Here is a 22,746-nt window from a genome sequence, read left to right on the forward strand (position 1 = left end):
CTGCTGGCAATGTTCCTACTAATGCAGCCCAATATGCCGTTAGCCTTCTTGGCAACAAGGGCATGCTGTTGATTCACATCCAGCTTCTCGTCCACTGTAATCCCCAGGTCCTTTTCTGCAGAACTGCCGCTTAGCCATTCGGTCCCTAACCTGTAGCAGTTAATGGGATTCTTCCGTCCTAAGTGCAGGACTCTGATGAGGTTCAACAAGGACAAATGCAGTTTGTTTGTTTTATTTATTTGGCCCAATCCTCCAATTTGTCTATCCCTACCCTGCAGCATATCTTCCTCTCCCCCCATAGAATCATAGATTATTAGGGTTGGAAGGGACCTCAGGAGATCATCTAGTCCAACCCCCTGCTCAAAGCAGGACCAATCCCCAACTAAATCCCCAAATGGCCCCCTCAAGGATTGAACTCACAACCCTGGGTTTAGCAGGCCAATGCTCAAACCACTGAGCTATCCCTCCCCCTGCTGTGTCCTATCTTCAGAGAATTATAGTTAAGTAACAACTATGGACATACCTTAGTGTCATCCACGAACTTGCAAAGGGTGCAATCCATCCCATCATCCAGATCATTAATGAAGATGTTGAACAAAACCAGCCCCAGGACAGACTCCTGGGGCACTCTGCTTGATACCGGCTGCCAATTAGACATCGAGCCGTTGATCACTACCCGTTGAGCCTGATGATCTAGCCTGCTTTCTATCCACCTTATAGTCCATTCATCCAATCCATACTACTTTAACTTGCTGGCAAGAATGCTGTGGGAGACCATATCAAAAGCTTTGCTAAAGTCAGGGTATATCACATTCACCGCTTTCCCCATATCCACAGAGCCTGTTATCTCATCATAGAAGGCAGTCAGGTTGGTCATGCATGGCTTGCTCTTTGTGAATCCATGTTGACTGTTCCTGATCACCTTCCTCTCCTTCAAGAGCTTCAAAATGGATTCTTTGAGGACCTGCTCCATGATTTTTCCGGGGACTGAGGTGAGGCTGTAGTTCCCCGGATTCTTCTTCTTCCCTTTTTTAAAGATGGGCACTACATTAGCCTTTTTCCAATCGTCCGGTACCTCACCCGATCACCACGAGTGACTCTGCAGTCACATCAGCCAACTCCCTCAGCACCCTCAGATGCATTGCATCCGGCCCCATGGACTTGTGTGTGTCCAGCTTTTTTAAATACATACACTCGCACTCTCGCATGCGCTCTGAAAATTGCAAGGTACTGTACTTAGCTGGTACATGGATAATTGGGAACTGTTGCTAATTCTCATGAAAAGGAATGAGTGCAGTTTAACCAGAACGTTTGCTACTGTCCCAGCTAATGTAGACTCATTTGGCTGGTTCCCTGGGGTTGAGCAGGGTTTAGGTGGGAGATGTTGGGCTCTAGTCTGTCAAGACAGAAGTTGCGAAATAAAGACTAAAAGAGGAAATAAAAGCTAACTAAAACTGAAATGTCACGAATATAACTTCTATTCAATGAAGTACGTTTCCCTTTCACAGACACATTTAAAAGTAACAAGAGAACAGATACTTAACAGGGAGGAAATTGTGGTGCAGCGGGGTGTCCTAGAAAACAGGATTCTATTCTCTGTAGAACGTTCTCTTGCCAGAGTCCCTTCGTGGCAGGGATAGCTTTAACTTGCCCTCACTTTCCAGGGCTGGAGTTGTTACACATTTCTCTGGCCATAAGAATTACAAGAAGTACATGGTGAAATCTTCCTTGTAGTTTTTCATACTAGCCTAGCCCACCTCATTTTGCTCTTTCAATGGAGATCCTTTGGCTGCATCTGCAGAGGGCTTGGTCTTGTCTGAGAGGAACTGTGGGTTGAGATGGGAATGCATTGCTGTTCTCTGGGGCTTTAAAAATTCAGTCAGTGTGAAATGTTTGGGGCTTGGGGAGTGTGCAACTAGCTGTCACGTATACAGCATGCATCCTGTAACCTCTCTGTCAGAGCCAGGAGGGGCGGAGGGGAGATGCCATCATCCTAGGGAACTGCTTAGCAGCAGCAGGAGCTAACCATCCTGCTCCTGTTAGTTACCGCTCTAACGAAGCCTGTCATTAGCTGCTGGAACAGATGACTTCCAGAGGATTATTTGTATTACACACTTTAATGCTTTTTAATAGCAAATTTTTAATTAAAAGGAAAGTCTTTTTGGAAGCAGCCTGAGCAGCTGCAGCTGAATTCTGCGTGTTTAATATAATTAGGGAAACAGCTGGAGTGGGAGCTAAGCTGTCTCAGCAGCCCCAGGTTCACCATGGACAGGTGTGTTGCATGCTGGGAGCTGTGCTGGGAGTGTCGATACACCAACAGTTATTGAGGTGGTGGGGCAGTTTTTATCTCAGGCTGTTAGGATGGTGAGCAGGTGGGGAGATGAGGCGTGGGCGGTAGCCATCTGGGTCAGCTCACTTGTTAGTTGAGTAGTTGCAGATGATAGTGCTCAGTTTGCCGTCTGTCAAGCCATGTGTATTTGTATTTGTAGCTTCAGCATCCTCTGGCTAACGTGAGAGCATTACTGTGGGTGAGGGAGTGGGGCAGGTTTTCACAACTCATTTTATTTCACCTCTGGCTGCTTGCCTGCAGTGTCTTTCTTTTGCCACCGAGCTCAGTAAAGTTACCACTCCAGGACATCTCCCCCACTGGTCACGGGGGAGGGAGAAATCCAAGACATTGCTTACTCCTTGAGGGAGACAAACGCTGCCTAATGCTTGGCTGGAATCTGCCCAGAGGTGAGGCTGCTGCCAGTTCGAATGAGCAGCTGATATTTATACAGCACTTTTCATTCCAAAAGATCCCAGAGCACTTTTGAGATCGTATTGCTATGACTGCTTGAACGAGTTGCTGTGCTGCAATTACCATGACATGGGACAGGAATCTCCATTACAGTATCTTGGCTCTGCTGTGGGTACTGCGGCAAAGGCATCTATGGTTCAGCAGCCTGAATGGTTGTAATCACTACCCAGTCTTGGTTAACACAGTTAGGGATGACTGGCAGTGCCTCGTAACCACTGAATGCACTTAAAAGCCAGGAAATAGAGAGCTACAGTGTAGCCCTACTTTGTCCTACAACCTTAACCCTGCCCCCTGGAGCTTGCAACAGTCCCTGGGGGATAGCCTGTGAAGTCCTATAATAAGCAGACATGAGGAATTGCTACGGATGTGTTTCATTTCAGGTAGTGTGTGGTGTCCTACGGAATTGTGTTCTCTCTCATCTGCATGCGCTCCAGTCGCCCTTCACTGTGTTAGGGTTGGCTATGGCCCGGATTGGTTGCAGCAGGCTGGCAGAGCTCATGCTGTGCTCTGAGAAGTGCATCAGGACCCTTCATCGCAGCGCTGAGTCATGTGGGTTGTGCTAACAGGAGCCCACCGGCATATTGCTGTGGGGCTTTGTAGCTGTTGGGTCATGTGCATGACGGTGAACTATAAGGCAGGGGCAAGTGCAGGTTCCAGAGGGAATCCTTAGGGACAGGGTCACATCTGGCAGTGGCTTGTGCAGGCTGAGTGAAGTGATTGAGTGTAGGCCAGGCAGAGCCATCTGGTGCCTTCTCAGCCCACCCTAAACCCAGCTGGTGCCTTAGTGAGGACACAGAATGGCAGATACACCTACTGTACCTGCGTGCTGCGTCTCAGCACTGAGATGGTTTGTGTTTAAAAGGGCTACATAGCTAGAATTGTCAGCCTCCAGTTTCACAGAAACTACAGGCTGGGGAGGTGTGAAATGATTAGGCGTGAGAATCTTTGGTTTGTGCTGATCGGATGAATTATTGTAGAAAGGAGAAATTTGGTTTTGTTTTTTTGTGATTGATGTAAATTGTGGTCTTGATTGAGCAGTGTCCTGACCCTGTCAGAGGGTATGTCTACATTACCCGCCGGATCGGCAGGCAGCGATCGATCCAGCGGGGGTCGATTTATCGCGATAAATCGATCCCCGAGCACTGTCCCGTCGACTCCTGTACTCCACCGCTGCGAGAGGCACAAGCGGAGTCGACGGGGGAATGGCAGCAGTCAACTCACCACGGTGAAGACTCCACGGTAAGTTGATCTAAGTATGTCGACTTCAGCTTAGCTGAAGTTGCATAATTTAGATTGACACCGCCCCTGCCCCCCTGTGTAGACCGGGCCTTAGACAGTGTCGACCTTACACCAGTCCTTAAATTAGGGCTCCCAACAGTAGGTGTGTGTCCATATGCTCGACCACCCCTCTGATCGTGCAAACATTTGAGATGGCAGCTACTTGCTTTTCTTTGATCGTACTTGCTCCCCGTGTTCAGGAAAGGGGTGAGGAGCCTGTGGCATGATCACATTATCCTAATAATGTTGCATATTGGTCATTCGCCTTCTCTCTCCAAGATCCATCTTTTCCCTGAATAACTTTTTAAAAATATTGCTTCCCTGAACCAGATGCTATCTGAGCTCAATTCTGAGCAGATGATATTAGTTTGGGGGGGAACAAAGCTATAGTCTGAGCTCCAGGAATGTGTTAAAAACGAGAGAAACATCAGGTTGTCCTGGCCTTTTTTTAGGGAAGGTTGTATTGCAGAAACCGTTTGCTGAACTGACCCAAATTGCCGTGAGACAGAGCAACTGAAGACATAGTAAGCATGTAGATGATTTTAGAGCACGTTGAAAAAATGGTAAGCTAGTCCCAGTCCTTAACTATAGCAGTGCCTGGCAGCAGTTTAACAGCATAGCACAAGGTTATACTATAGACAGGACCAGAAGTGAAGAGTAGGGTATACAGTTGAAACTGCAGAGGTAGTTTTTCAGGTGGCAGGATGTAATTATCTGAGCATCTAGATGTCCCTTGGAGGGCTCTCCTCCACGTAGTGACCTGTCCAGGCCCTGCTTAGGTTGCTGGATCTGACTGATCACAGCACCAGGTGGTATGGCTGTAGATAGCAGTGTAGCCAGGCATTGAAGTTACCCTGCCCATTTGGTTGTGGGTTGTATGTGCATCACTAACCTGTGGTATTTTTAGATTGCCGAGGGTACCCTTGGACTTGTGCACTCTACAAACTCAGTCCAGTCCAGAGACCTGGTTACAATGCTGGTACAATTGATATTGTAGATAAGACTTCTAATGGTATTCAGTAACCAGTGAGTGAGATATTTTACCATGTTATGTAGCCAGGTTAATGCCTCAGTGGCTCATTCCTGATTTCTTTTCCACCCCACCCCCGTTGGTTCAGTGGTAGGCTTATTCACTTACTTCACCTCCTCTTGTCACTGCTGCTCAGGTGTCTTTGCAGCTGTACCTCTGACCTCCTCGCTGGGGGCATATCTAGCCTGGAGCTGGAGGTGTGATTTCCAACTCGAGTAGACAGGCACGCGCTAGCTCTGATTGAGTGAGCATGTGGAAAATCGAAGTGTAGCCATGATGGCGCAAGCAGCAGGATGGACCAGCCTCCTCGAGTACTATCCCATCTGAAACCCTAGGTATGTACTTGAGCGGGTGGCTGCCCTGCCTCACTGCTGACACTGCCACGTCTGCGTTTGTTTTTAGCATGCTGTCTTGATCCAAACTACACAGGTATGTCTGCCTGAGCTCCAGTGTAAACATACCCTAAGATGCAATCATGGGACAGCCTGTGAGCACGCAGCCTTGGCAGGATGGTGTTTCTCTACAGCTGCAAGATGCAGGCAATCATATGCTTCCCCTATCTGCCTCCCCTCCCTTGTTTTGAAAAGAGCCTTTGGCTAAAACAGCCCTGTTAGGAAGGGAACGTGGTTTGAATTATCTTTGTGGCTACTGTATCTGCCAATAAAAGTAATTGTCCCTCTCTGTTAGCATGATGTGAGGAGCGAGAGTGGACTCCTCAGGGAAGTGCTAGGCATTCACATGACTAGTCTGCAGGATTCCAGTATTTCCTGGGTGCCCTGGTTCCTTGTTAATGCGACTCAAAGCTCCGTTTGCAGAGCATGCACTTCTTGCTGCGTTCAATATAGGAGGCCAGGAGCTGCAGGTTTGCGGTAGTCGCAAAGGGAGCGATGGAAGCTTCATTGCTTGAATAATTAAAGCACCATTGAATGCTGTATAGGGAACAATCCTGCATTGCAGGGGGATGGCCTGGATGCACTAATCCATCTTTTCCATTTCTCTTGTCTATGATATCATGTTTGGAATTTTTTCTTGGCTCCACCTGCCCCCAGCAGCTATACATGCATTTCTCCCTCCATCTGCTCTGCAGTGCTGTCACACCCCATGTCAGGAGTTAGGGAAAGGTCTTGGGGTTTCTGCACAGTTATCCCAAGATGGTATGTCAGGCCTCCCCAGTGTGTGGGGGAGGAGAGCACTAGGCAAGGGTGGTGGGGCTAGCAGCCTTCACAGGACACATGGACCTTGTTAGGAACAAGAAAAACCTCCACTCTCCTTGCAACTTCTGTGCATCTGCCCCTTGCCCAGGGAAGTCTGAAGCTGAGAAACTACTCTGCTTTGGTCCCTCTTGGACATGTTTGGAGCTCGTTAGAGCCAGGACCCCATCTGCTGGTATGCAACATCTGCTCTCTAGCAGGCCATGGATGTGGAGGAGAGGGCTATAGCTGGCTGGAAAGAGGGGGAGTTGGTCATCTGGAGATTGCAAGATGCATGAAAAGTCATGATGAACTAAGCAGAGGGGATTCAGAGACCCTTTTAACCAACTAAGTAACCAACACCCCCCATGCTCTACCTGGAGGGCCGGGGAGGCATTTGCCTATTACGTGCTGAGTGGTGGTGGGAAGGGGAGATAATGTCATTAAGCTGATAGGCTCTGGTAATTGGAGTTGCCTTGAGAGTAAATCATTTAATCTTGACGTCAAAGAAGTAATCAGGCAAGGTGGAGGTTAATGGCAATATCAAAACAGGAGCCTGGCTCTGATGGCAAGACTGCAAAGTACGAGTCAGTTTGGTGGGAAATGCCCAGGACAGAGTGAGACAGGCTGTTTCTGGCTGGCTGGTTATCTTCATTCGGATTAGCTCACTGCATTAGCTAACTCCAGCTAAAGCAGCAGCAACTGCTGTCCTAACTGGAGTTAGCTAACCTGAGTTAAGAACACACCTTTTTTTTTCCAGTGAAGATGGACCTTGAAAGAGTGCTTCTGCTGTTGCGTTGCTGGGGAGAAGTAGACTCAATACCCACCAGTGGCACTCGTGGGCCGGGGGGCGGTACTGGGCTGGGATTGAAGGAGTGGAGAGTTTCAGTATATTCCCCACTCCTCCTCATGGTCTTCCTCCTGCCCCCACTTTTCCTTTCCTCCTCTTTCCGGACTCTTCCCTCTTCTGTCTCCCGACCCTTGCTTGTTATGTTACTGCCATTGTCAGTCACCCCCGGTCAGCCTGCCTGCGTCCAGTCTCTTCTTTCCAGCCCTTCCTTGGCCCTGAGGCTCTAGCTGCCACCCTCTCCCAGAGCGCACCTCCTCAGCAAGCTGCTTAGGAAAGGGGTTCTCCTCTCCTAAGTCATCTTCTAATGACCAGGCTGATTTCCACCTGAGATCCCCAGGGCGGTAGCAGGGAAATGGCTCTTCTTTGTGTAGCTAACGAACTGGATTGGTGGGAAGGCTCATTGTTCTTTTCCTCTGTTCAGCCTTTAATGCTGGGGACCATTCCATCTTCCTAGCTGTGCAGGCTCTCTGGTTCCCTCCTGTCATGACTCTACTCTTACTTAGCACACTGCTCTTCGGCCGTCTTCGAAGGTGGCTCTTCCACAGCCCATGCTGCCTGGTGCTTGCAAAGCTCCATTCTCGGCCCTCCCTTCTATCCTCTGTTGAGATGAGTTCCTGTCTGCATCCTGTAAAACTTGCCCATACTGGTATTGCCCTGGCCTCTTCTTTTGTCATTCAGTGTTGAACGCATTCTAAGACAATATGCCTTTCCTCACCTTTTGGGGGTGAAGCCAGACTTTAAGGCACCTGCTCCCCTACTTGGTGTAAACTTTGCTTGTGCCAATCAGAAACGGACACAAACAGGTTTTGGGCCCCGTCCCCTATGACACTTCTATGATGTCATAGTTGGTACTTTAGGCCTGCCTGCCATGTGCAGGCAGGGAGAGGAGAAAGAAAAACGAATCCTGTGTATCCTGTGTACACCCGTAACCGAGCCTGATCACCTCGAAGCCTCTCTCTCAGCTCACGTGTTTCAAACAGAGTTTCTACGTTTGCCGGTTGTTATGCGTTGGTTTGTATTTGTAAGTATCGGTTATTACTAAATGCTGCATCTTTGTTTATAAATATTGTTAGTAGATATTTTAGTCATTGTGTGTTTTAAGTTTCATTAACTCTATTAGCTAATCATACGCTCCTCCCTTACCCCTTGTAATTATCCCCAATAAAACTTTAAATTGATTAATTTTAGTGTGTGAGTGTCTGCAGTTTGCATCGTGACCCATACTCTCCTTGCATCCCTTACCAATATAGTCTGTTGCCACGTGCAGCCTGGTAAATAACAGGCCTGCATTTTCTTTCGCCCCTGCGAGTCCGTGGCAATCTACATCCTTGTGTCTGCCTTTGTCACCTGCCATCTTTGCCTTCCCTTTAACCATAGTCATGGACACCACACTGTGCGTGTCTTTGAGTTGTCCCTGTCCATGTTCTTTCTGTCTTGACCAAGTGACGCTCCACTTCCTTCATCCAAATGCATCAAAGGCAGAAGTGCTGCTCTTGGCCAGGAAGAGCATTGTGAACCACCAACCTAGCTCCTTTATGTGTGTCTGTGACTCACTTCCCAGATCTCTTCACTACATCCTTAGCATCATCCTTGATCCTGAATTTCCTTCTCCTTCCCACTCTCCTGGGCCTGAACACCCATTTGTTGCCACTTCTGCAGCACTGCCCTTGTGTGCCACTGGCTCCACTCCAGCTCTGCTGGAATTTTCACCCCTCCACCTCTCTCCTTGCTTGGACTACTGCAGTACCCTGTAGGTGACTGCTCCTGTCCCCAGTGCATGGCGACTGCTGGTGCCTGCCCTCCCACACATGCAGCATCTCTGAGGCCTCACCTTCGTCTCACAGCGACATGAACAGAGCTTTCCTTCTCATGCCATAATCCTGGCCGAGCTTTGCTGTTTATAAGGTCCCACCCTTGACTTGCTCCCATTGATCTCACTGCTTATGGATTGAGAGCCTTCTCCTCTGCTGCTCTTGCCATCTGGAGCCAGCTGTCCTGTTCTCGTCAGCTTGCCTTCTCATATCCAATTGCAGGTGGAAATCTCCCCCCGGAAATTGCTCTCCCCGGCAGTAATTCCTTTGTTAACTCTTTTTGACTCCGCAAAGCACTCTTGAGGCTAGTTGGTAGGACAGGTACTTTTAAAAGCAGATTTGTATTGTGATTAATGCATAGTCCAGCTTTAGCAGACAGTCTGATCAGATTTTTCAGGAAGAGCAACCGGCTGAACTAGATTCCTGAAACATACGGTTTGAAAACAGAGGCCCCTTATCGTGAGGATCATGGTGTGTCCCCTGAACCTTTTGCTTTATGCTCTCCTCAATAGCACCAGTATCTTGGATCCGGTGCTAGAGGGGGAGCAGGTGAAGGATGCTCATAAATTATTTGGGATAAGGTATGGTGGGAGGGAGAGTTCTAGATTCCAGAATGAAAGTGAAGGGGCTGAAGGGAGCAATGGGTTGCCGGAGGGGACTGGGGAAATGTGATTGTGGATTTCCAAGTGGGGTGGATCAGATATGGAAAATGTTAAGTGTCCCTTGTTTCTTGCTTGTGTTTTTGCAGTGCGGCTCCATGACAGTATTTCAGAAGAAGGTTTCCACTACCTCGTCTTTGATCTGTAAGTGCCTCCCTTTGGCTCTGGTGCTTCATGGCTGAGACAAAGCTGTGGGCTGCTGATTTAAGAGCAGAATAAAAGATCCTTGAACCTCCATTTTCCCCCCTCCTTTCCCCACCAGGACCTGTACTCCAGCTCCTGACAACAAGGCTATAATCCGCTAACAAAGAACCTCTTCCTAAAATAGGGTTTTGGTCTCCTCTCCAGGGATAATAGTAACTGTGCAACAAAATCACAGGTGGTTTCATGCTGGGTTAAGGAGCTGAAGATCAGTGTGTCCTAGAGCCAAAGACTCATTGGACCTTAAACCGTTAGAAATATTGGCTGGTGTACCGTGTAGCTTGCATGACTCTGTGTGTAGTGTTGAGCCTTCCCAGCTTCTTCTGCAGCGTGAACTCTGCATGTGAGGGAGGTGGACAGGGGTACAAGATGGGGGTGTGGAGAGGGGAATAGATGATGGGGTGCTTGTATGAGAGAGGTCAGAAAGTAGGACAGAGGGGTCCTGTGTAGGGAGATGGATGTAGGAACTGCCTGGCAGCAAATTTAGGGGTGAGAGGTATGTAGTATGGCGGTTTCTGACCTGTGTCTATCTAATTTTAGGGAATGATGAGATTGTTCCAAGGGGGACAGGTTTCCTTTCCATGCCATAGATACAATAGGCGGGGGGGGAGGGCAGGGCACCCGGTGTGTTTATGGCATCTGTACTGGCTACAGTTACGTGGCTCAAGATGCTGGTGCCCACTGTGCTTATTTGCTAGGGAAGTGGAACCCAGAGCACTGTGGATGTGAGTACAAGGATGCCCTGCTGTTTGGGTAATGATCCCTTGCTGCTTTCGATGCCCTCTCTGACCTGAGTGGGGACCTGGTGCTCTGAGGTTTCTGGCCCTGGCTCGCCCTCCCTCGGGATAGTCCCGGACAAAGATTCAGGCAGGCTGGCAGAGGGAAGCCTGGTACCCCAGGAGCAAGTGTGTACCCCTTGTGCCTCCTCGCTGCACATGAGAGTCTCCTAACCTCCCTTGGCCTGTCTCCTCCAGGGTCACTGGTGGAGAGCTCTTTGAAGATATTGTCGCCAGAGAGTACTACAGTGAAGCTGATGCTAGGTAAGAATCTGTGCTCAGACTCTCCCTGTTACGTGCCGATCACGTCAGAGAGTATGGTGTGTCTGCACGTGGCCGTGTTGTAAAATAAATGCTCCCCCTGTGGGAAATCCCTCCTCTGCATCCCATCACTAATGCAGCCTTTCAGCTGTAGCGGTGACAGACTCAGTGTAGATGACTCAGTGTGGCATTTGGCCCTCCCACCTTGCAGACATTGCTTGTCTCTGGAGGGCCTGCGGCGTCTGTCTGACCTGGCTGCTGAAGGGGGAGCAGCGATGTGTGTTTGGAAGGGTAAAGCACAAGAGGAAGAATTGTTCTCGGTCACATTAGAGAACTTGAAACCTGGAATACTGGCTTCTTATCCCACCTCTACCAGGAACTTGTGCTCGCCTTAGGCAGTTCTGTGCAACTGACATGTGCCTCAATTTCTCCATGTGTAAAATGGGGGTGCTTCTTGTCCTAATGTGTGTAAAGCATTCACAGCCTCTGATGACAAGTGCTTAGAAGCAAAAGGCACAGTATGGGAAGGGAAGCTTTTGATTCTCAACTTTAAACAGACTTAAGTCCTGTCCCCACTCTGTGTGTTCCCCACCTTCACCCCTGAAGAGTTGGTCTTCCCTAAACGAGTCTGGACTGGGCTCGCTCCTGATGTCTCTGGCCATCCCTTAATTGTTGGTTGACAGTATCCCATTTCTCATCAGTCCAGGTGTGGGCAGGATACCTAGTCTGCCTCCAGAGATGGGGGCATTTGAAATGGGATCTCCAGCTCTAGTCTGGGGGAGGTGGGAAGGGGACAGCAGAGGCCTATGGTGAAGTTTCATGGAACCCCACCCTGCCCCTGCGAGCTATCCCTGCCTGCCTTTGGCTGGAGGGGGAGCTGAGAAGAGCCTGGGAGGAGACGGGAATAGCAGCTGTGCAGCAGCGAAGGAGCGAGCTCGTTGGGGTGCCGAGGTTGGAGTGACAGGGTCCGGCACTTCGGGTGTGAAATGCACTCCTGGAGCTGCTCTGTGGCATACGTAAAAGAGCAGAGCGTGGTCCTTGCAGGCATTTCCAGGACAATGTTTGGGTGCTCATTTGCCCCTACTGTGGCTCAGTTAGAGCCTCCCCCTGCTGCCTGGCTCTGGAAGTGCAGCATTACACATCACTCTCCCCTGCAGGATGTGCGGTGACAGGCCGCTGTGTGCTGAAGGTGAAGGAAGTCTGGGGGGCAGGTGCTCTCTGAGGGAGCGGGTGATGTTAGGAGCCAAGAGCCCTTGGGATGTGTTTAACAGCTCTGGGGGCTGTTGCAGGCGTGTTTGTCTCAGACCAAGTGATGTTCCCTGGCTCGTCCCATTCAGTCCAGCGGGGGCGGGAGGTGATTGGGTTGTTCCTGCCTGCACACAACCACCCTGTGCCCTGGAGGGGGCTGGGAATGAGGAGCAGTAGTGAGGAACACCACTAGTGGCAGAGGAGGGGGACCCTGGTTAGGTTAAGGGAAGAGAAGAGACTGGGGGGCTGCTGCTTGTCTGTGCCTATACAATGCCCTCTTGTCCTCTCTGAGGGTGCTCAATTCCTCCAACTCAAGCTGGGCTGATTGAACCGTGCCCACAGAGCCCAGCATTTGCTGAGCAAGTACAAAGCCCTCCCTTTCTATTCGCACGCCAAGCTGAGCTGAATTCCAGAGCAGGCTGGGAGAGCGAGGTTCGTGCCAATCCGCCTCGCTTGGCTCGCCTGGAACACCTCGCACTTTTGCCATTTTTGGCCAGAAAGTCTCTCGCTCAGGCTTGGCTCTGTTCTAATTATACTTTTTTTGTTTTGTTTTGTTTTGTTTTGGGAGCGGGGAGATATTCGCAGAATCTGACCCGGTGGCTTGTGCTGCCAATTCCAGTGGGAGGGGCTGGTGGGGTAACGATATATAGTGCAGCAACTTCACCCATTTCCAATCTGTAAGATCCATAAAGAAACCCCGGGCCCCTGAGACTTGGAAAAACATCTGCTTATTCCCAATGGGGCAGCCACTCTGGCTTCTCCAGAGTGAACTGTCAAGGGAGGCCGACCACCCCCACTTCCCACAGACAGGCTCTGACTGCCTGGCCTCAGGAGCTGTTTAAATCTGTGCTCCTTTCCACATCAAAGAGGCTTCCTCTCTCAGTATGACACCTACGTAAATGCTGCTGCATCTGCTCCAGCCCAAGAGCTCGGGAATCTGCTCCAGCCCAAGAGCTCGGGAACCGCTATCTGGCTGACTAGCCTCCTCCAGCAATCTCAGCTGTGTGTGTGTGTGGTGTGCACGCACTCACGCACTCTGTGGGTGTAACATTGTCCCTGACAAGCCAAGTGTAAATAACATCTTGCTCCTCTCCCTGTGGCGTCAGTGCCGAGAATGGCACTGGTTTTCTGCAGGCTGCATGGTGCACTCAGCAGAGAGCAAGTCTGTTTCTCAGCTTCTAACTCCCTAAGTGGGATCTGTACTTAAAAGGCGCCCAGCTAGCGGGTGCATGGGGGGAGGGGAAGCGCACACATTGTGTGCATAAAGTGTTTGAAATGCTGTTCTGAAAGCTGTATTAATTGGCAGGCGCCCAGATTCTTCGTCCTGAGCTTGATGGAGTAGGCTGCTGTTTCATGAAAGTTTGGGCCGGGCCTAGCTGCATGTTTCTGTGGCTTGGCCTTGTTAGCCCAACCCTGAGCTACTGCTTATACACGCGCGGTCATATGTCCTCAGCTGATAAAACAAACACGGTGCCTAACGCCGGGGAGAGGGGAAGGAGGTGGGAAGGGAGAGGGTTCAGTGGGGTTGTAGGAGGGGGCAGTGAGGTCCTGCTATCTAAGCCCACTGTTGAGCTGTCTTTGAAACCCTGTTGCTAAGCAACAAAATTCTAGCTGTGGTAGTTTGGCAGCAGCAGCAGCTGGTGGGCATGATGGGGTTTTAGGAGCTGTTTGGGGGCAGGTAACTGCTGGGCCTGGCCCAGAGTCCCCGAACTCCCCCTGCAACGGCTGGGAAGGGTAAGGAAGTGGAGGTTAGAGGCTGAGAGTGTGTGTAACCCTGTGTGTCTCTCTCCTTTTCTCCCTCTGCTCATCTTGAAGCCACTGTATTCACCAGATACTGGAGAGCGTGAATCACATTCACCAGCATGATATCGTGCACAGGGATTTGAAGGTAATGCTGCCTCCACTACTCAGAAGGGGGACAGCAGTCAGTGTCATTGGCAGGAGCCTCGGTGGCTGATGTCTGCCTCTTGTGTTGCTGACTAATCGGAATTCATGCTTGTGCTCGGCATGGAGGTTCCTGAAGCCACCAGTGTTCTCCTTGGGGTTTCCCCAGAGGGCGGGTGAGCTCCCATAGAGCCATAGCTCAGCGGCAGCCTCTCTGCAAGGCAGCTCCAGGTGTGGGGAGGAGCCAAGATCAGTCTTTGGGGAGGGCGCAGCATTCAGAGGGTCTCATAATGGAATTCATTAGAGTGAAGGACGCTTTCTGGTCTGCCACTAGAGAGCCTGATGAGGGCCTGGTGTTTAGTTTGCCAGGATGAGTCTGTTTGCATAGCACATGGATATATTGATTCCACACTTGGATTGCCAAAGACATGCCATCGGGCTGGGCTGGGATCATGCAACGTGATCCCATGTGCCGGTCTTTCTTGTAGCTGATCAGTAGAGCCTTATGAGTAAGGCTGCGTGTCGGTCACAGATTCCATGACTTTCCATGACTTCTGCCGCGACTGGTGCTGGCTCAAGGGTTGCCTCGAGGGTGGAAAAGGTGACCGCTGGGCATGCTAATGCTCAAGGCCAGGGACTCTATGGAATCCCGGGTGGTTCTTTGTGCCATAGGATAGCAGAGTCATTTTCCATTGTAGGCCTGCACTCCAGTCGGTATGTTGCAGTATGAGCACTGTGCTTTCCTGCTCGCTTCTCCAAAGGCCTCTGACGGGATGGACGGGAAAGGTCTGATAGGCTCTCCAAAGCTAGGGAGTTCTGGTAGAATTGGCCAGCAGCTGGGCTCCTGAGATGGCTAGGCTAGTGTGTTCCTCCTCACACCCAGCCCAGTTCCCTGCAGCTGCTCCTCAATCTCTGTCATTCTCCTTATTAAAAATAAATTAGTCCATGCTCTTTGCTTAACACATGGCCCTTAGGGGCTCAGCCCTCATCAGCTGCCCACTGTAACAGACCACAGGTAGTCTAGAGCTCAGGCGTGTTTCTTTTTGATATTCTGCTTTTTGCCCTCCTCTGTTACAAACCAGTCCTAAGGATCAACCCTGCAATAGCAAATCAGCACACCCGCCCATGGCTTGTGAGCATCCCTGCAACTACAGAGTGTTCCAGATAGGGTGACCAGACGTCCCATTTTTAAAAGGGCAGTCCCGTTTTTTGGGACTTTTTCTTATATAGGCGCCTATTACGCCCCACCCCCTGTCCCGTTTTTTCACAGTTGCTATCTGGTCACCTTAGTTCCAGAAGACTGCACTTGTGCATGTGGAGGGGGAGAAATTTGGGAATAGGTTTCAGATTCTGCAGGGCGGTAGTGAATATCTGGGGGGAGATAAGTGAAGTTGATCATGGCCCTTTTTAAAGTAGAACCCTGGGTGTTGCATTGGCATGAATTAACTAATGAGAGGAGAAGCAGGATGGTTTCAGGAGGTGCTATCACAGCAGGTCTGTCTTGCCTAGGGAAAATGGCCATGCTTAGATCTGTCTCAGCTCACTCACATGAGCTAAGCCCCACCTAAACTCAACCTGTTTCTAGGGTTAGGGAATGGTAACAGCTTGAGCTTGACTTCAGCCAGCAGAATTCTAGCCTACAGAGCATGCAGGTGGATAGGCATGCACACACAGCTGGAGTCCCACTGAAGGGGTTTCTCTCTCTGTGGATTACTGCAGGGAATTGGTGGAGTTGCTGAGCCCAGCCTAAGCGCGACCACCGTCCCTAGTTGAGACGTAAGCAGTGTGAGTTGTGGGTGGAAGGGAGAGCCTCTATTTCCCACTGGGCTTGTCTCTGTGGTAGCTGCAGTGGCACTGTCCCTGCCAGCCCAGGGAAATGTGCTGGCACCAGTGTGAAGTGGGGCCTGACTCTCAGACAGGGGTGAGGGGACATGTATTTCTAACTCCCCACCAGCTCCTTGCAGCACAGGCAGAGCGGAGGGCTCAGCATATCCGACCTCCCTCTCTGCCGCCTCATCCCACCCTCAGATCCCCCCCATGCACCTAAACCACCACCTGCGCAGTGCAGGCAGGGATAGGCTTTGTGTGCTTGCCTCACCTACCCCATCCCTGCTGTGCAGGTGACTGAGCCACACCCCCTCCCTCACCCGGCAGAACTGCAGTTATAAGTCACCATGGGAGACAGATGCCCTGCTGTGTAAATGACCTCCAAGGAATGTGATAATCCAGTTCCTGGATTTCCAGCCTTCTGTCCTGATGGCGGTCACCTTCCCCTCTCCCCCCGCCCACCCGCCTGCTGAAGACTCCAGTCTGTGTAGTTTGTTATATCCTGACCAACATGGACGAGGTTCTGGGCTCTTCCCACTCCTTCCCTTTCCAGCACACCCCTGTTCCTATCTGTAAGTGCAGTGCGAACTCCATTTCCTGCTGAGCTGCTGCAGCCAGTGTCTTCAGGGCATGTGTGTTAGAAGCAGGGTCCCCTTTGCGAGGTGCCCTGGCAGGCAAGGCCTCAGCCTGGAGGAATGTTTTGCAGCCACTTTAACCCCTTCGCTGCTTTCTCCTGCTGAGGCCTCCAGAACACAACTGAGTTCCTCGAATGCCTGAGGTTCTATTTGGGTGACATCTTTTTTCCTAATACTTCAGAGGTGGGGGTGTGGAGTCCCATCTCTGGTATAGGGTGTTTTCAGGAGGTGGGGGGAGAGCAGCAGCATCCCATCTCTGGCACAGGGAAGGTCTTGTCGCTCATCTGTGGAGAGGGTGATGTGGGAGCATTAATAAACTCCTGTAGACAGGGGTTCACCACTCGAACAAATGGAGCTTTCATTAGCAGCATCAGCAGCACTGCATGAGCTATGCTGAGAGCACTCTCTATAAAGCTACTGCCTGACTAGACTGTGCCTTCCCACATTAGATCTCTTTGGCAGCCCTTATTATCATATTTGCTTGTCCACTGCCTTGGGGACTGTGTGATGTTCGTGAGGAGCCACATCACTGCAGATTGTTGTATCTGCTGCATCATTTTCTCTCTGCATGGATGTGTTGGAATCATGTCCTGGAGGGACTGTGTTGTCAGCGCCACCTGGTGTCAGCGCTGGGTGTGTGGGTTGGGCTGGGAGAAGTGCTTGCATTGCATGTGAGAGCAAAGGGAGATGAGATGAGTATCAGACCAAGGATGCTCTCCCCTTCCATCATCAAGGCCATTGGCAATAGCTGGGCCTTAGGCTGAATGGCTGCTTTCACACAGGGCCCTTGCCTGAATTTAAACGTATCGAAACACTGAGGAAAGGAGATTAATGTGGATTTCTCTTTCTCCCATCCCTCCTTCCTTTCTCTTCTCTCTCTTTTCCCCAGCCTGAAAACTTGCTACTGGCGAGTAAGTGTAAGAGTGCCGCTGTCAAACTGGCCGACTTTGGACTGGCTATAGAAGTGCAGGGGGAGCAGCAGGCCTGGTTTGGTAAGATGATCTGAGCCTTTCCTTTTCTAGCTACCCCTTCCAGCCTCCTTTGTACATGCCAGAGCTTAGGAAGGGTCTAGTTTATTTGAGCTTGACCTCTTCCAACTAACTATTAGACAGGCTCAGTGCCACACCTTCCTTGCCCAGCACCCCTGCTTCTGAGGCCTTTGGACTGGGTAAAATGAGAGCAACAGAGAAAATGTGTCCGTATATGAGCCTTAAGGATGAATATCCTCTCTTGTTTTCCTTCCCAAATGTACAGTAGAGTTAGTCACAGAGGCTGCCCCAGCTGCAAAATCCAGACCCTGATACAAACTTTTCCCGCTGCTCAGGAGTGTTGGGATCTGCGGATTTTGTTTCCCCTTTTTGCATAAATGGGGACAGCTGCAAAGTCCAGGCCTTGATCTGGACTCCTCAGGTGTGTTTGGGTCTGGGCTTGTCTCTCTCTAGATATAACAGAGTTAGGAACCAGATTTTTTTTCTGTCTGAACACTGGCATTGAGATTCACAGTGATCAGTGCCTTGGAAATTCCTGAGAGATGGCAACCGCTGTGGGTCTGTTCACATCCTTTGGCTAAGCCACGTGCCAGGGTTTGTTTTCTAACTCCAAACCACACAGGTAACCACGGGCACAAGGACTTGTGCTCTAGAGGGTGACATGATCCCATTCACTGATCACTCTTTGCTTGCTTATAGCATTTTGAGCCAGTGGACTGTCAACCCATCCCTTTGCCTTCACTTTCCTGTGTCCTCCACAGAGGTAACTCAGGGAAGTCTAGGCAAGAGGGGAAGCATGGGCTTGTGAAAGTTAAATGTTACAGTTTTCAGATCTTGTGGTAGGAGCCAGCAGATCTTTCTAGCTGGGTACTGTGTATGCCCCATGTTGTTCCTCTCCTGACAGGGTTTGCTGGTACTCCAGGCTACCTCTCCCCTGAGGTGTTAAGAAAAGATCCTTATGGAAAACCAGTGGACATATGGGCATGCGGTAAGATCTCATAACAGTGATAACACTTTGCCCTGACACTGCATTGCTTACAAACAGCAGCCATTCTTTGCAGCCCCCTGTTAGAAAGGTCCTCATCCCCCTTTCACAGACAGGGAAAAGAAGGCACAGGGGTTAAGTGACATGCCCAAGGTTTCAGATGGAGCTGATGTCGGAGCATGGATTGCAATTCAATTGCTCATAACTCCTAGTCCTGCACTCAGACAAGCTATCAGAACCTTGTGCTGGGGCTAAATAGTCAGAACCCATCCTTGCCTCACTGAGCCACCACTCCGTTATTTAGCTCTATAATGCTCGCTCCATGGGTGCGCCTTTCTAAAAAGGAAGCATACGTGTACATATAACTGAAGAGTGATCAGTTTAAAGCCCTAGGACATGAGGGATGTCGAACTGATGTGTGGCGCAGACCTATTCCTGCAGGCCTGGGTGTTAGGCTTTCCTGCCCTGCAAGCGCATCAGGCCAGCATGGAAGAGTCTTGAAAGCGCCTGTAGAACCTTGCTCTCCAGTGTCCTCACTGAGCTTGGTTTCTGGAAGCAGCTGGGAGCTATGGCTCACTAGCCGTGATGTATGGGGAGGTAGAAGGGCAGCATGTGCCTGTTCTGTCCTAGGAGCTGGGGATCAGAGCTGATCTTGGTGTGCCAGGACCAAGTCCAGCAGCTGAGGGGAGATGGAGGCTCCTGGGGCTGCTCCTGCTCCTTGTTCACCATCACATTCAGACCTCCAAGGTACTAAAGCCCAGCGCAGACACTGCTGGAAAAGGAATGTTAGGGTTAAGGCAGGAAGGGGGCTCTCCTCAGCTCTGAAGTGGGTGTACAGATGGAGGATGGGAGTAATCGGAGCCAATTAACCTAACCCCAGCATATGTGTGTCTCTCTCTCTCCCTCCCCCCCCCCCCCCAGGAGTGATTCTGTACATACTGCTAGTGGGTTACCCTCCCTTTTGGGATGAAGATCAGCACAAGCTCTATCAGCAGATCAAAGCTGGAGCCTATGATGTAAGGACACTTCCTCGCTGAGTACCTGCATGGTGTAGAAAGCCTGTGCCATCTAGTCAGCCAAAATCTGGCATCGTTTCACTTGGTGACCGGTGGCAGCCACACAGCTGCTGTGCCAGGTGGTGCTTGGAGTGTCTGGCTTGTGTTTGCTGAGCTTTCTTTTTGCTGCATGCTTTAGCATGATACTGTGTGGGGCTACCATTGGGGTCCTGGGGGGCAGGGGCATTGTTGTGGGTACAGAGAGATAATTGGGTCAGGAAAGAAGTACCAAAGTCAGCTGCTCTACACTCATGGGCTTAAGGCAGTGAAGTGCTGGAGGAGATACAGATACTGACTCTCCAAGGGGAACGCAAGGCGCATGAACTGAAAGGATCTCATCCCACCAATGTCTTATAGAACAATGTGGGGAAACGCTCTATAGAGACAGTTTGACCTGTGGCCCATGGCCTCCTGCACCTCACAGTGGAATTTGCCTGCAGTTGTGGAAAAACTGTCCTGATCTGCCCAGCAGTGAGTGTTCTGCTGGAGGGGGTGGCTCTGAGGTGTGTGACTGGGGAAACTGGGACTGGCATGAGGGATCAGAAGCTGTTGTGAGGGTGAAGGCATCAGCATGGCACTGCTCTTGGGACTGTGGCCAGACAGGTGGTCATAGGGTGCAGCGTGATGTCTGACCAGACTGAGTAGTGGCTTGGTGGGGAGGTTAGAGCCAGAGAGGTTAAGCATTAATGACTGTTCTCTGACTGCAGCAGTTTGGACACTTGGAATAAATCTTCCTGAGTGAGGGGAGCCTGTTGGAGTGGGAAATAAACCTGGAGCTATTGATCCAAGAGTGGCTGGCATACGCATTGCAGGGAAGCTGCGGGGTTCGCTCTGTGGGCACTGACAGTGCCCGTACTTAGCTCAGAGCAGCCGGAGATGGAACGGTGGGGGTAGGCTCTTTCTGCTGGAATCAAGGAACCTCCCCCGCCGCCAGGCCTGAGGACGCTGCTCTGTCTTACTGCTCGTTTTCTTTGTAGGCTCCTCTTCTGTGTTCCTGGTTCTTGTACTAAATGCTATGTTTAAAATGTGTTGCAGCAGGAATGCAGAGTGGGATTTTCAAAGTGCCTAAGAGGTTAGACACCCAACTCCTCTGGCAGGTGACTGGGAGTTAGGAGCCCAACCCCCCTAACTCCCATTGACTTTCAACCCCCTTCAGATTTTCAAAAGTGTCTATCTGTCATGAACTAGTTCCTGCAGCCCCCTTCTGTATCGTGTATGGCAGGGAGCAACTTTCACTTTAATAGGAATAAAGACTATATCTCCTGTAGCCCACCCCGCCTGGGGCAGGGTGTGTGTGTGTTGGACTACTCCATTTTACCTCTTGACTGAATGGGGAGTGGCCATTATGAATTTCAATCTCCAGAAAACAGGTTGTTTGTGCTTCAGAGGAAGCCCATGGGGTACATTGAGACTCAGTACCTGGGTTTTGTGAAATGTGACCAGGAATCTTTTTTGTTTGGAAATAACCTCCGATGAAAGCTCAGGGTTTTCTGAGGGTTTTTAAGCACTCCCCTGCCATGTTTGCAGCGCAGACATTGCAGCGCTGTGCCTGAGACCTGGGATGTGAAACTGACACACAGCAAATGTGACCCTGACTAGTGCATTTTTGTGGTCCCTGTTGAGTGGAGCACAAAGCATAAGCTAACTGTGAATGGGAAAAGTCAAGGAGCTCTTTAAGCTTTTTTCAGCTCTGATACTTGGAGGAAATGTTCACAGCACAGGGAAGGACATCTTGTTTTTAAGCACAGGTCACTTAAAGCGATGATGACCCTTTAACTGCTCTCTGGGTCGTCTCTGTGTTCAGAGGCTGTATGTTCCACTCAGGTGGCCGAGCCGTGGTCCACTTAGGGTATGTCTGGACATGCTCAGGTGGACATGCACACGCTGGCTCCGCTCAAGCTAGCCCTTTTAAATTAGCACTGTGGCTGTGGCTACCCAGGTGGTGGCTCGGGCTAAACACCTGAATGCAGTCCCGCCTGACCCTTGAATACATACACAGCCAGCTGGCCTGCGCGGCTGCCCATACCGCCATGGCCACGCTGCTATTTTTAGGCGCTAGTGTGAGCAGAGTACCTGATCTGGGGGTTGCACCTTAGGGTGACCAGATGTCGTCCCGATTTTATAGGGACAGTACCAATATTTGGGGCTTTGTCTTATATAGGCTCCTATTACCCCCCACTCCCTCTCCCAGTTTTTCACACTTGCTGTCTGGTCACCCTATTACACCTCCCAGCTGCTGTGCAGATGTGCCCGTAGTTTCACAGTGCTTTCATCTGTAACACCCCAGAAGACGTGGAGGCACTGTCCTCATCCTTACTGATGTGCTGAACTGCACATGGAGTGTTAGTAGTTCAAGGACTTCAGATCTCTGCCCTTCATCTCCATACCCACATGTTGCCAGCCTCTGACGTGTCTCCCATTCCCCAGGCAACAATTTCTGATATTACAAGCATGATTACAGCTTTTTAGTGTGTGGGCACAGGGAGTGGGAGGAGTGGGAGGGGAGGTTAAAGGAGACTGTGCATCTGTTTTCACATGTCTGCACCAAATGCTCAAGAAGGGAAGGAAGCTACAGATCTCTGAATTGACTTACAGATATGAGTAAAAGCCCAAGGCCTGACTGAATCCAGAAAGGTTCCTTGAACTGTTTAGCTGCCCCGTGGACATCCATTGTACAGCCATCAAAATGGTGCATGTATTTGTCAAGTCCCATAGTATTTTCACACTGTGGGTGTCACCCAAAAGTTTGTGTCCCCCAGGTGCAAACTAGTTGTGGTGGTGCCGAAGGGGTTAAAGCCTGAGCAGGGCTTGGTGTGGTGGAATGGATTTCCTCCAGCGGGAAAGGAGGGTTGTGTTCAGCATCTCATCTCTTCTCTTCTCTCCCTCCTAGTTCCCGTCACCTGAGTGGGACACAGTGACTCCAGAAGCAAAGAACTTGATCAATCAGATGCTGACGATAAACCCGGCTAAACGCATCACGGCTGATCAAGCACTCAAACACCCATGGGTCTGTGTAAGTGTCTCCTTCCTCACCTGTTAGGAGGTCATGCCATTGCGCATGCTGAAGCCATGTGCTAGGAGGACAGGCTACGAGAGCCGGAGGGCAGAGCTAGGGGCAGAAATCGGGCTGTCTAATCAAGCATGTTTGTATGCTTTGAACTGTGAGCTTGTAGGTGCTGGCATGGGAAAAGCCCACCTATTATAGCATTATGTAACCACTGCTATAGTGAAGAGATGCAGAACAAATGGCTTTTAATTTCAAGGCTG

At 50.5% G+C, this 22,746-nt stretch overlaps 1 protein-coding gene across 19 annotated transcripts in view; it reads left to right on the forward strand.

Moving 5' to 3' along the window:
- Nucleotides 1-22,746, forward strand: part of CAMK2G (calcium/calmodulin dependent protein kinase II gamma) — a 166,746-nt gene that overhangs the window by 80,373 nt on the left and 63,627 nt on the right. For all 19 annotated transcript variants that reach the window (XR_005582729.1, XR_005582731.1, XR_005582730.1 and 16 more), the window contains exons 4-10: nt 9,708-9,762; nt 10,794-10,859; nt 13,920-13,992; nt 17,340-17,442; nt 18,344-18,427; nt 19,346-19,440; nt 22,370-22,492. Coding sequence is in view for 14 of the 19 variants with exons in the window: in XM_039481069.1 (XP_039337003.1) it covers nt 9,708-9,762; nt 10,794-10,859; nt 13,920-13,992; nt 17,340-17,442; nt 18,344-18,427; nt 19,346-19,440; nt 22,370-22,492 (599 nt within the window). In the remaining 5 variants the exon portion in view is untranslated. The remainder of the gene's footprint in view (nt 1-9,707; nt 9,763-10,793; nt 10,860-13,919; nt 13,993-17,339; nt 17,443-18,343; nt 18,428-19,345; nt 19,441-22,369; nt 22,493-22,746) is intronic.

Source organism: Mauremys reevesii, linkage group 7 (genome assembly GCF_016161935.1).
Source record: "Mauremys reevesii isolate NIE-2019 linkage group 7, ASM1616193v1, whole genome shotgun sequence".
NCBI lineage: Eukaryota > Metazoa > Chordata > Testudines > Geoemydidae > Mauremys > Mauremys reevesii.